General features: G+C 24.3%; 2 protein-coding genes across 8 annotated transcripts in view; one reads left to right on the top strand and one right to left on the bottom strand.

The window, feature by feature from the left end:
* Positions 1-71: 71 nt before the first annotated feature.
* On the bottom strand, positions 72-7,682 carry Tango1 (transport and golgi organization 1). Of its 7 annotated transcripts, none has more exons than XM_086913227.1 (19): positions 7,573-7,666; positions 7,224-7,426; positions 6,995-7,128; positions 5,029-6,727; positions 4,830-4,906; positions 4,578-4,715; positions 4,223-4,339; positions 4,068-4,145; positions 3,741-3,965; positions 3,632-3,652; positions 3,316-3,483; positions 3,016-3,238; positions 2,807-2,945; positions 2,577-2,666; positions 2,398-2,494; positions 2,175-2,298; positions 1,268-1,744; positions 1,049-1,128; positions 72-623 (listed from the first exon to the last, which is right to left on the bottom strand). In XM_086913227.1, the coding sequence occupies exons 2-18, from the start codon at positions 7,381-7,383 to the stop codon at positions 1,064-1,066; spliced, it is 4,032 nt and encodes a 1,343-aa protein (XP_086769353.1). In that variant the 5' UTR covers positions 7,384-7,426; positions 7,573-7,666; the 3' UTR covers positions 72-623; positions 1,049-1,063. The 7 variants fall into 7 exon arrangements, with proteins under 7 accessions (XP_086769353.1, XP_086769352.1, XP_086769351.1 ...); XM_086913226.1 differs by having other exon boundaries at positions 7,498-7,657; XM_086913225.1 differs by having other exon boundaries at positions 7,482-7,587.
* A 5,272-nt stretch (positions 7,683-12,954) lies between these two features.
* The window catches only part of LOC100869255 (uncharacterized), a 91,273-nt gene continuing 89,552 nt past the window's right edge, over positions 12,955-14,675 (top strand). Inside the window, exon 1 of the mRNA XM_012494478.3 lies at positions 12,955-14,180. The gene's annotated coding sequence lies outside the window, so the exon portion shown is untranslated. The remainder of the gene's footprint in view (positions 14,181-14,675) is intronic.

Genomic DNA, 14,675 nt, shown 5'->3' with positions numbered 1-14,675 from the left:
TGCTTGGTAATTTTTAAAACATGTATATATAAACAATAAGTAGGCTTTGTAAAAGATTATGAAACATAACATAATAATATAAATTACAATTTATTTCAATTTTTTAAAATCTTATATAACAATTATATTTAATCTAAATTCATATTACAATTTATTTCCCGTTTGAATGATTTACAAAGACAATAATTTTTTCGATTTGATTAAAGAATTATATATAACTATATAAAGAAATTTTTTTACAATTTTGTCTATTTGTATATTTCAATATATTCCTAAGAAATAATTAAACGTATATACAATTTGCTTCTTTTTTTCTTTTTAAATATCAGTGATGATTAACAAATATATTTTTTATAATAAACTAATTATATGTTTATCACATTTAACAAATACCATATCAAAATGCATGATTTTATTTCTGAAGTAATAAATGCTCGTTCTATTAGCATTAACATTTTGTTCTGCATCACTGTTATTTGTTTATTGAATTTTTTCGTTAATGAATATCTTAATTACTAATGACAAGTTGAACGCACATACGAATTTTATAACAAAATAGAAGTTTCAAACTTTGCTGTTATGGTGTGACTTGTCTAGTGATTCTCCTGAAGAATGTAAGGAACCTGAGAAAAGTATTAAATTGTGAATAAAATATTGTATTTATCACCATCTTATTTTTTGTTATTATTTAATTACAAATATGAAGAAAAGAATGTTAAAAATTATTAAATTTAGAAAATCATTATGTAAAAATAAATAAAAACTTTAAATAGGACGACCTTAATATTGTACGTACATAATAGAGAATATAAGAATATTAAATTCAAATCACAAATATATTTTATATAAGTATATTTTAAGTGAATGTAAAATTTTAACGATAATATTAATAAATATTAACAATATTATTAAAATAATAAAAAATCGATACAGGATATGTCATATACATATAATATCAAAAAATTTTATAATTTAATTTTCATGCATATTCTGTATCGATGGAAAAAATTTCTATATTATTAGCAAAATCAATCTTGAAACGTTCAACCTGATATATTGCACTTTATTTGCAATTATTTCCTTCCATAGTACTCCAAAATTGTCTCACTTTAGAGAATCGCTTGCGTCCTTGCATGCACAACAAAAGAGAGAAAAAAGAAAATAATAATGGCAAAAAAATGCAAGAAAATCATTTCAATGGAAAATGAAATCAACCATTAATGGGTGTATCAGTTTCTTGCAGTTGCTTGTCATCTTATACACAAACCTTTGTGATTTCGAACTCGTTCTCGTTGTGTTGGATGGAAGCCAGAATTGCGTGGAGGCGGCAGTGATTCTTCCCCCCATGAATGCGACGTTCCAAGGGGTAGTGGTAATATTGAAGCAGGAGGAGGTGGAGGAGGCGGTGATCTATGATCAAAAGGTGGAAGTATGTGTGGAGACATTGGTGGTGGGGAACCAGCATTATCATACCTATTGGAAGTAGGAGGATGTAAAGGCATAGGTGGAGGTGAAGATAAACGACCACCCAATGGTGGTGGTCGTTGACTAACTTCATATGGTGGTACACCGGATGCATTTGGCAATGGAGGTGGTAAATATGGTGGAAACAGTGAATGTAAATAAGAAGGTGGTGGCGGTGGCGGAACACCCGAAGAACCAGAAAACATTATAGGAGAACTGGATGATTCTGCTCCTAGATATAATGGAGGTGACGTTGTCATCTCTCCATTTGCCTCCAGTCCTGTTTAAAAATCATGTTAAAAAAGACGATTTTCTACATTAGAGTATTCTACAATATCAGTTTAAAAGATTCACTGGCGGTAAATGGACCTATATTATATATGTATATCTTTTATCATAATTTCAGTTCAATATTTAAATACAGCATATTTCAGTCAATTCTGTTATAAAGCGATATTTCGATAACATAATTACTGAATTACTAATATATTTTATATATTCGATAACTAACAAAAACAATTTCTATGTCTATAATTTCTACTAATACTAAGAAAAAAAAAATAATTTAATAACAACTATAAAACATACATTTTAAAATACTTTCATTTTACTTATTAAATTGAAGTTGAAAAATCACTATCTAAAATAATTATGAAATGAAATTTGAATAACGAATATATATCAAAAGAAATATTTTTCTTTATACTTACGATGCAATTTTACTTCAGGATCTACATCATTTATATTCTTTTCTATTAAAGTAAGTCGATTACGTAATTGCCCTGCTTCAACTTTAGATTCTTCTAAACGACGTTCAACTTGACGGGCTACAACCTTACATATACATATATACATATAAGATTTTTTATAAAATATTATATATTAAAAGATTTAATAATTTAACATAATTAAAAATAATTAAAATATTCATACCCATTGTTCATGTGCCTTTGTTTCAAGCAAAGAAATTTGATTTTTATATTCTCTTTCTTGATCTAATATTTCACGTTTCAATACTTCTACTTGTTGTCTAAATGTAATTCAAAAATTTAATATTACAATAACTATAGAATAATTTTTAATATAAAATATTTTAAATAATAAAAACTTACTTATAATTTTGTATTTCATTTTGCATTGTTTGTATTCGTTCTACAGTGGATACAACTTCACCCTGTTGTTGCAACCAAATAGCTTCTTCCCTATAATAATATATAATATTTATATATAATTATATATAATATATATAATTTAAATATATATTTTTTATTAACTAATAATATATTTGTTTAGTTAATAAAAAAAATATTTTTTATTAATTCCTTAGATAAATTTTCAATACTTTTGGCGTTGTGCCTCTTTTTCTTCAAAAAAATTTGTCAATACTTCGAGTCGTGTTTCTGCATCTTTCTTTTCTTTTTCTGCTATTTTGCATTGTTCAGTCAAAGTTGCCATTTCTTCTTTAACGACCTTTACATGTTCTATAATTTAAAAGATTATATTTGAATATACTTTTAATTATTTAGTTATAAATAATATTTTAAAATATACCTTCTAATAAATTATGAACTCCTTCAATCTCAGCTAATCGTATTTTTAATTCATTTCTTTCTTCAAATAATGTTTTTGCCTCTGCTTTAATATGTGATACATCATATAACTTGTCTAAATCCAAGTTATTAGAATTCAATCGATTAATAACATCTACAAGATCTTTTATTTCTACTTCTTTACCTTTCAACTCTTTTTCTAAAGTTCCTTTTTCAATAGAAATCTTAGAGAGATAAATAATGTTATAATATACATAAAACATAATATTATATAATAATTTTAAATATATTTAATATTTACTTCTTTGAGTCGCATTTCTAATTGTTGCATCTTATCGATCAACGTTTGTTCAGCATTGTTTTTACTGTTGATTTCCAATTTTAAATTTTCTGTAACTCTAGTAAATTCAACTTCAAATTCTTCATATTTTTTTTTAAAAAATGCAAGCTCTGTTGATAAAGATTCGTTCTGTAAAATATTCAGTATTAAAAATTACATATATACAATACAATAAAATGTGTACAATATATATGAAATATAAATATATATTTTCAATAAATTAAAATAATATTTTTAATAAATATACAAACATTACAAAATATCTATAATTACGAACCTCAAGTTTATCGAATTCAAGCTGCGATAAACATGTAGAATATAACATGCAATTAAATATATACTTCTGTTTATAAAAAATTATTCACAATTTAAATATGTATGCTTACCTCTTGAGTTTTAAGGTTTAAAGCATTTGTTAAAGATTCGTTCGCAGCTTGTTGAGCATTCAATCTGGTTTGTAAGTCTTCTACTGATTGAGCTAAAGGATTAACTTCATTATTTGATGAAAGAACTTCTCGCAACATTTTTTCTAATTCTAATCCAGCTTCAGTAGCACTTTCTAGGTCTTTCTCTAACATAGCTACTTGATCTTCTAATTCTGCTTTTGCATTCTATTAAAAAATATTACATTATCATTATTATATATTGTTGACAAATATTTAAATTTAATAACATTACAAAATATTAAATATTAAATAAATATAAAATATTACCTGTGAAGCTTTCAAATCAGCTCTTAAAGAAATTACCATTTCATCAGACCCAAATGATTCATCTTCCATACGGCTTAACTACAACATATTTTCTTATAATATAAATTCATAAAAAAGAATAATAATATAATACATATTATATTATATTATATTACCTTTTCTTTTGTTGATTTTAAATTTTCATTCACCATTGTACATTCTGCTTCTGAAATAAGTAAATCTTTTTCAAGTTTGTTGATTCTAGCTATCAGTCGTTTATCACTCCTCATATTCTATAAACATATAAAATTAATAAAATTATATATATGCAACTATTTTAATCATATATATTTTTGTTCAAATAATTTCAAATAAGTTTTAATTACCATTATTATTAATATCAATCATTAATTATTATTAAATTATTTTATATTTAATATATATTTAATATATATATATATTTTTTATATTATATTTATAATATAAAATATATTATAATAGAAATATTTTTATTGTACTTAATTAATTTACCTCAATGCAGTAGTACCCTAAGGAAAATATAAGTGTTGCAATAGCAGTGACACTTAAATACATTAGTGTTAACCAATGATTGCTTTCAATCTGTGTTCCACTTATTATAGCATTTTCACCATTTTGAGAAGTTTGTTCCTGTAATAATTAACTAAATAATAAGTAAAATACGAAAAATATATAGTTTAGAATTGAAATATTTCATATATATATATATATATATAAATATAAATATATATAATTCATACTTACATGATATGAATAATACTTTTGAACATCTTCTGAAGAACATTCAACATTATCAGCTATACAAATATTAGGAGGTATAGCTAAAAAATATAATACAAATTAATAGAAATTATTTGTGGGTACAATAATCTAAATAAAATTATTTTTTTATTATAATTATAAAATAATAATTATAAGACAATAAATGATTTCTGTATTATACCTTCTATTTCATGAAAAATATTTTCAGGTGTTTCTTTAGTTACAGATAAAATATCCTCATTTTTTAAATCATATTTATCTGAACTTGCTTTTTTTAGCATAGTATCTTCAATATCAAGTACAATTTTTTTTGAATTAGATTCAATTTCTGATATTGTTTCTTTATGTTGTCCAATATTTTCTGTTTCAATATTCTCAGCAGATGGTATTACTGATACTTTATCTTTTATATTTTGAGTGAAGAATAATGATGATAAATCTTGATTATTATCATATTTATTTAAATTTTCAATACTTGTACTTTCTTCTTCTTTTTTTATATTATCTTGATCTGTATCTGATTGAATAACATCTTCAAAATATTGTATATTTTCTGTATTAATTGTGATATTTTCTAATATATTATTATTTATTTCAATTCCATCAGAATTTTCTATATTTGATACATTTGATTTAATTTCATTAGTTGTAATTATAACATTTTCTGAAGACTGAATATCTTTTATCTCAATTTCAGGAGAATTTTCTGCATTTTCTACATCAGATTTAATATCACTGACTGTGCTTATTGTAATATTTTGTGAAAACTGGATATCTTTAACTTCAAATTCATTAGATTTTTCTACGTTTTGTATGTTTGATGTAATATTATTGGAAGTTGCTATTATTGAACTTTCTGGAGACTGAGAATCTTTTATTTCAATTTTATAAGAATTTTCCATATTTTGTATATCTACCTCAATGTCACTAGTTGCAATTATTGTATCATCTTCTGAAGCTTGAATATCTTTTATTTCTGCATTCTGTATTTCTAATTTAGTTTCATTTGTAACATTTTCTAAAGCCTGATTATCTTTTTCAATTTCATTAGAATTTTTTGCATTTTGTAAATCTGATTTAATATGATTGGTTGATGATAAAATATCTGGTTCTTTAATTTGATTAGTATTTTCTATATTTTGTATATGTACTTTGGTATCAATATTTTCAACTGTTTCAATATTGGAATTGATATTATCTTTTTTAATTAATTCAACTACTTCTTCACCTTTAATATTTGATTCTTTAGAAATATCAGATATAGGTATTTGTAGATCATTAGTATCAACTTTATTTAATAATTGATCTTTTTCATCAGTAAATGATTCATTTTTTACATTTTCTGTCGCATATTCTATTTTATCAGAAATTGCACTTATATTTAATGGTGAACTATGTATTAGATCTGGCAAATCTAATACTTTTTCTGAACTTTTTACAAAATCTTTAATATCAACTTCAACAATTTGTTCTTTACTTTCTAATTTATCTTTTGTATTCATTAATACTTTATCAACAGCACTTTGTTCATTTGGCACTACTGTTGCTTGTATAATATCTTTTACAAGAGTTGGTTCTATAGAAGGCTCATTATGATTTAAGTGAACTGTAGTTCCATCAATAATCTGATAAGATGGAGTTACACCAATTTCATTCTGTGGCAGTTCTTTTGTGGATTTCAAATCCAAATTGTCAATTTCTTTAGCATCCTTTTTATCAAATACTGATTTATTTTTTCTTTGTTTAGGCTGATGTTTATTATTGGATGAAACATTATTATTAAATAATGAATCAATAGACACTTCATATTGTAAATTCTTATGTAAAACTTTATATTCTTTTATAAATGTTTTTGGTACATATCCTTTTTTGCCATTAATCTAAAATGAATAAAGTTCTTAATAGTATTTACTTAAATATATGATTTTCATAATAAAAATAAAATAAAGAAAAAATATAATATCAATCAATATATTTTTATATTATTTTTATAATTTATATAATTTAATCATTTTAGATTATAATTCAATCATAAAAGTTCTAATTTTTATTTTTGTTACATAACTTCAAATAACTATATATATAATAAAGATTGAAAGAAATTGATAGGAAGTGAAATTAAAAAAATTGAAATTAATAAAATTTACCTCTACACCCCACAAATCGTCTCTCTTGCCTGCTTCTTTACTATAAACTGTGACTTTGTCATTAACATTAAACGATAATAATCCCGATTCATTTGGAAAATATTTAATTGTTGTTCTAGCTAATGAAATAGGTTCTACGGAAAATATATCATTAAATAATTTATATGTATTAAAAAAAAACAGATTTTAAAATAGATACATATTGAGAATAAAGTATGGCTTCAATTACCGGAACAGTTAGGATCATAGCATAGTCGTTTGTCTGATAAAACTGCGGAACATTGTAATATTGCACTAAATATTATTGCAATAACTAAAAATAATGTTTTAATAAATAAATTTTTTTCCGTCATAATTTTACTATTGCAGTTCCACATCACTACTAACATATAATGACACAGCCTTGGACGCACATTTTATCCGTGAAGTAATCTATAATAAGATGGTTCAATGAAAGGAATATTTAATATGCTGCTCTGAAACGAACATTAACTATACTTCACAGTTTGATTGGTAATCGAATTTAAACAAAATTTAAAAAGATCAACAATTAATCATTAAAATCTTCAATTTTATACATTTTCACACGTATTATTATATTCCAGAACTTTATGTATATGTAATTTAGGTTATAGAAAATGAAATTAACACGCATATGTAAATAAGTGGGTACGTATGCATTAAGAATAAAGAGTGCCAACTGATATAAAATCATACAAATTTTCAACAAACCTATTGTTACGCCCTCTTAGAATGCACATGCGCAACATAAAAAGTCGAATATAATATCATAGCCTATTTTATATACAAATATAATAGATATGATAGACATCATATCTAGATAAGTTATAAAATAGATGTAACAATCTATGTATTTTTTGATCTCATGAATTAAGGATAATAAGTAAAATAATGGAAAAAGAACAAAAATAAAAATTATAGACTCTAGTATCATCTGATGATTTGCCATCTATCTAATGTAGATGAAATGAACATAGATAAACAAGATAAATAGTGGAAAAAGAACAAAGATATATTAAAAATTAATTATCATTATATTAATACCATCTTTTGAGTGTCAAAGAAAGAATAGTATTGATAATCTCTTCTTCTGACTCTTCTGAGTTCTTTTGAAGTTTCTGGCATTAAAAAATGCCGCTGATTTTCAATTCTATTCTATATCATTCTATTTTCGAAATTTTTGATACACAAGAGATGGCATAAATAGTCAATTTTTATTATATTCTACTATAATTTATTTTTAATTTATCTTTATTATATTTAAGATTTTTAGTTATATTTGGCTTATAAATAAATATATAAATAAATCACAAATAAATAAATTAAGATATATATATATATAAATTAATAAAACAAAGAATTCTATAAGAAAATCTATAAATAAACCATTAGACAAATAAATCGGTAAATAATCGATAAATCGATAATCGATAAATGAATTAATAAATAAATGAATTAATAAAAAAATATATAAACAGTCAAATAAATAATTAATAAATTAGTAATTAATAAAAATTAATATTGTAAAAATAAATTAATAATCTACTCTCAATATATTTTTAATTAGAGTAATTAAAATATATTTTACAATATTTCTTCGATTACGCGATTTCGATTGTAAAATTGTCTTTCAATGTCAGCCAATCAGAAGACCTCTATTTGAACTATGTGCGCACGGATCAGTCTCCTGTGGAAAGTCATCGCGACAGGATTTGTGTTCTCAACCGACTTCGACTATTCGACTACGCAGTAAGTAATTCATATTTTGTTATCGAATTTATAAATTACTATCATTTTCGATTATTTAATAATCAATTCATTATTTTAATAATGAAATTAACTAGTATTTTCATGCTTCTTTTTGTGTGTTTTGACTTTATTAAGATTATCGATATTTCGTGCTTCGTTGAGTTGAAATTTGAATTCACTTGTTGCTTCATGCTTGATATGATTTTTTTTATATCTTTATTTTACGATTTTGATTTTCATTTAAGTAAATTATAGTTCGATTATCGGCAACAAGTCGGGATAACTTCGAAGTAAAAATGATTTATAGCCTTAGTACAACAATATATTATATACTACGACAATTTGTAATTAATGATTTTGATATTTTATTTCTTTTAACAAAAATAGATTTTATAATAGATACTTAGAGATTTCTATAATTTTTTTCTGTATTAAAACAGATATATGCAATTTTATTTTATCAAATTATTAAATTATTTCAGTGATATTTATTATTTTTTTTCAAATGTATCTGTATAATGTATAAATCTTTCTCTTTTCTGTCCAATGTTATATTCAAAATTGATTACTTTTTTTTATAATATATTTTCTCCAAGAAATTGAGAGTTTGCGTTTATATTATATTTGATATATTTCTCTTGTTATCAAATTATTTCTTTTTCCTAATTCGATTATCGAAGTTATAACGCGTCATTGTGCTATCGATATTCGTGATGATTAGAAGTTCTATTTTTTTTTTGAAGTGTGTGATTTATTTACTGCATAGTACATACATTTTCTTTCCATAGCTATATATTTTATATCATTATTATTCAATCAATATATATTTATTATTATAATTAACAATTTTTCAAAAGCTAAATTATTCGTTTTTTTTTATTCATTTATTTCACAGTTATAATTTCAATACGAATTCATATTACGATTTTCTAAGATGAAATTTGAGCTTAATTATTGAATTATATATTTTTTATTTTAATGTAATCGATTAATTTTATAGATTTTATATACTTGAAAATTTTTATTTTCTTTTATACAGATTATTATTCGGTTATTACTGATTCAACTTCAAATTCCAATATGGATGCCAACGTACTTTTTTAAATAGACGTTTGATGTTTCGCTTGTGTACTGTATGTATTTATTTTATTTTTATTCGCTCGTTTTTATTTCATTATTCCAAAGTATTTGTATTTTTGTAATGAACATTTATCAAAAATATTAATATTTCTATTTAAATAATTAAATATTTATTTTACTTTATTATGTATGAAATTTTTTTAATCATAAAAAATTTATAATAATTTATAATTTTAAAAGTAATATTTTCTGAAGCAAATGTTCGATAGAAAAAAGAAGAAAAATATGGAAAGATTATTTTACTTCTTCTTATTATTAATTTTCCCATTATTAATACAACTTTAATTCCAGAAAATTTTGGTGATTGCGTGCAATGCGATCAGTAAATTCAGTGTTTGTTCCGTAATAGTTTTTTTTAATATTTTAGAGCACAATAGCTCTTAATTAAATTTATTTATTATACTCGCGAAATTAAAATCAGTGTTTGTTCGATTGTAAATTAGAGATATTAGTCTTTTATTTTTTATTATTTTTTTTTTCTTTATTCATTTTCGGAATAGGATAAAGTCAGTGCTTTTTCAAGAGATCATCCACCACGCGAAGAGGTAATTATTTTTTTTTATTTTTTATTTATTTCAACTTTTTCAAATAAGTTACAGTATTTAAATTATAATGTTTCACATTTTGTTACAGTTTTTATTTCCTTGATGACGGTGATTTCTTGCAGATTCTTCGCATCTATTGGTGAGTCGCATGCATTTATGTTCCTCTGGTCACTCAATCATGTCGTAGGATGAAAGATCCGAACCGACACGGGTGATTGGTTGTATACGTAGATTTTTGTTTACGAGCACAGTGACCGCAGGTATTTATTATACCTGTGAGTAGTAATATTTCTTTTTTTTGTGTGTGTTTTATTTATTAGATCAGGATAGTTCTTCTTGTATGTTTTTAAAAAGATAGTTTTATATTAATAGTTGTTAATAATTTTATATATATATAGTTATTTGAATTCAGTTATTAGTTTAATTATAATATTTAATTATTTGATATTTTGTATTAAATTTGATATTTGTAATAAACTTAAGTAGTGAAATGTAAAAATATTTTATTTCTTTCAAAAAAATGTATGAAATATTATATGCAAGAAGATAATTCGCGACAGGTAGATTTCTGAATCAAAGCAAAAAGTTTTGAACATTGTTTTTGCATTTTTAAAAATGTGCTTTGATGAAGAGATCGCCTGAGATTATTTTCAATAATACTTCATTTAGAGTCAATTATTTTTTATTATTATTTATCATATATAAATTTAATTATTAATTGTCATAAATAAATTTCTTATTTATTGTCTATATATTTTTCCTTTCTGAAATTAATAAAAGTTCATTAAATTTATAAGATAAATTTATTAAAGTTTAAAATAAAATGAACAGATTTGAAATTAGAAATCATTAATCCGTTAGAAAAAGAAAACAAATACTCTAACCATCTTTTTTAGCTCAGGATTTTCAGATTTAACCCTTTCCGTGTCCATTACCAGGATCTCACTCATATGCCCAGGTGTTATTTGAGTGAGAGAGAGGCAATGGGCATGATGATCATAGTTCATAAGTTTATAACAATTTCTCAGCGACTGACGATGCGTTAGTGTATCGTGCACGGCGTATTTTCCACATTGTGTGTGAGGTTAGGTTGTGGAATTGCGTCGCTTATTTTTATTATTATTATAGTATAATTTGAAATATTTAAAATATTAGCGATTAATCTCATTAAAATTTTCAATAACAACTTAATATCAAATTTTTTTATCACTTTATCATTTAAAAAGGCATGAACTTTCATTGATAAATATTCAATTAAAATTAAGATACACGTGTTTTTATTGTGTTTCACGCAATGGTCGCTAGCCATCGTCAGTTGATTTCAGGAAAATGGTACGTAAAGTTAGAGTGTGTAAGTTGTGTGCCAAGCTCGGGTGTCGGAAACGTCCCGGGACGCTTTCCCTAGTTTAGGCTTTTGCGCCCGAGTATTATGCGTGAGAATCGTGGAATGAATGTGTTGGTATGCCTGTTTTGTCATTTTTTTAAATATAGGGTTAGGTAGGGTAGGTAGTATACTTCTGTGTGCTTGTTAATTATAAGTAGGTAGGGCCGGGCAGGTTGTCACAGTCTCTGATCGGGTAGGCGCGTTTTCGTATGACAACCTGTTTCAGGAAATATAATTTGAAGAATCGAGAATAAAGCTGAAACGAGTGGAGTCACCTATATTTGGCTTTGTTCATCGATTTTTTGAATTTCGCGTTCGCGGTCGCGAAATAAATTTCGAAACGAACGTTATGCTCGAGATTCTGCGCATGCGTGAGCAATGGTCATTGCACATGTGCACTCAGTTTCCGTGATGTAGTTTTTTATTTTTATTTATTTTTTTTTTGTGTGTGTGTGTACGATATAGGAAATCTCGAGCCTAGTTTTAAGTTTCAGCGGCTATCGCACCCGAAGGAGGAAGACCGAAGAGGCCCGACAAACTGTCACGAAGAGGGCTGCAACGAATGGTTTCTCATTTTTTAGATCTTGTTTGAGTCTAAAGAATGGGAAGTCATTGTTACTACTTTGTTACTGTGCTCGTTTTAGAAATATGTAGTAATTATTGTTGTGTTGTCTGACCGATTGCATGCCGGTCCATCATCCAGATGTATATATATATAAATATATAAATGTATATATATATAGATATATATATATATATATAAATGGTGATGGCAAATCAATTAAGTATAATTCTGTGTGGAATGCATTTCATTTTCTTTTGGTTTTAAATTTTGTAATTGTCAATATTTTATATTTTCATGCCAACGAATGTCTATGTCCCATAGAGTTATACACAATTAAATTAAGATATAATTTAATTTTCATTTTTAGATTTAGCTTGTCGCGTCGGTTTTCCTTAAAATTCCTTTTGCTATTTGTTTTGCACAACGATTAAAGAATGACCTATGTCAACCTAAAACCTATGTCAAAAGGAAGATTTATTTTTATTGATTTTGATTAATTTTTTAAATAAATTTTTGCGTAAAGGAGGATGGATGGGATCGTGGATAGGGTGGGTCTCCAATTCGCAGCAACCTCCACGCGGTGAGACCTGGAAAATCATTATTATTCATTATATAATTCATAATTATATCTATGATACAATTATAAATTTTATAGTAAATAATATGAGCTAATTGGCTGCGCACGCGATTGCAACTATTATTTTTTTATATAATTATTGAAATTAATTAAATTATTGGTAACATTTTTATTTTGATTTTAAAAATTACAATGATTCATTTCATTAGTTTATTCATAATAAACATTTTGGAATTCTGTATATATACATTTTTTTTTAAGTTTAAGATGAATATAATTTCTATATTGTTCATGGTAAATTGCAGTAGATATTATAATAGTATAAATTGCAGTAGGAAACATTCTACTTTTTTCGATATTAAGTCGATAAAGTCAATATTTCAGAACGTGAGTTTACAAAATCCCGTAAGATGTCAGGTCCTGTATATCTCGTGATCTCTATGATATCTATATATTATGTGATATTATCGTTATAGTATAAAATAAGACAACAGCGCTAATAAAACGAGAGAAATTGTAATTAAATATCATTATATGATTTTTTACACAATCAACAATTCAAAATATAAAACATAAAATTTCAAAGATAGTAGATCTATTAGTATTTTGTCTGTGGTTACATCCAAACAAAATATAGATATGCTATGTAAGTGCTGCTCCCTGTACGTGATATGAGAACCATGAAATTTTTAAGGTTAACCTACTAATTCTAAAAACTAATGTGAAATTTATATCGGTTAATGATATGTATATTTAAATATTTTGACGAAAATTTGTTAGGTCAATGTTAGATAGGTTAAACAGTGTTATTTAGTGTATATAACATTTTGATTGTTAATGTTAATTTTAAAATTTTGGTTATTATTTGTATTTGGTGAATCCAGTGTAAAAACAATGAATCAAATTAATTTTTAATCGAATTATTATAAAGAATATTTTAGAATATTGGAACGAAAATGATTGAGTCTTAAGAGACAAATTATTGACAAAAAACTAGTGAGTTTAAGAAGCGCAAGAAAATATAATCGAAATAGATTGAAATGTTTAATTTGAACATATTATTTCGTAGTTTTTGTTTTGATTTGATACTAGCAAATTATTTTCAAAAATTTTGGCGGTAAAAGTGTAGTGACACCTGGAGCATGTTTATTGTAGTTATACAGAATTCATTTTGGTTAATTATCAACATTTGAATTTAAAAAACGGTATGTATCGTTTTAAATATTCGAAATAAATTTTCAAATTGTTATCTTTTCTTGCGTACGTGGCATATAAAAAAAGTAAAGTCAAATATTTTAAATATTAATTAATAGTATCTAAGATGAATAATTAGGATATTTTCGAATACTTTCTGTATTGAGATAAAATAATTTTTCGATATTATTTATTTTTTCATGAATATATCAACATGTCTATCAAAAAAACGATTGATAATCATAATTATAATATATTTAAAGTATTTGAAATAATATATAATTAGAAAATCTTTGATTGAATGATTGAAACAAAAAATTGAAGTGAGGTTATGATATTATCGAATGTGTCTATTTAATCTTCTGGTGATTAAGAATATTATACACGTTTATATAAATATTATGTACTATGTTTATATAAATATAATTTTTATTAAACAATTTTTTAATTTAATGAAATAAATATATTTCATTTTACTATTATTCAACTTTCATGATATATTTTTT

This window comes from Apis florea, unplaced genomic scaffold, assembly GCF_048593485.1.
Source record: "Apis florea isolate Af1SG1 unplaced genomic scaffold, ASM4859348v1 contig_3496_pilon, whole genome shotgun sequence".
Lineage (NCBI taxonomy): Eukaryota > Metazoa > Arthropoda > Insecta > Hymenoptera > Apidae > Apis > Apis florea.
This window is presented reverse-complemented; position numbering and strand designations above follow the sequence as displayed.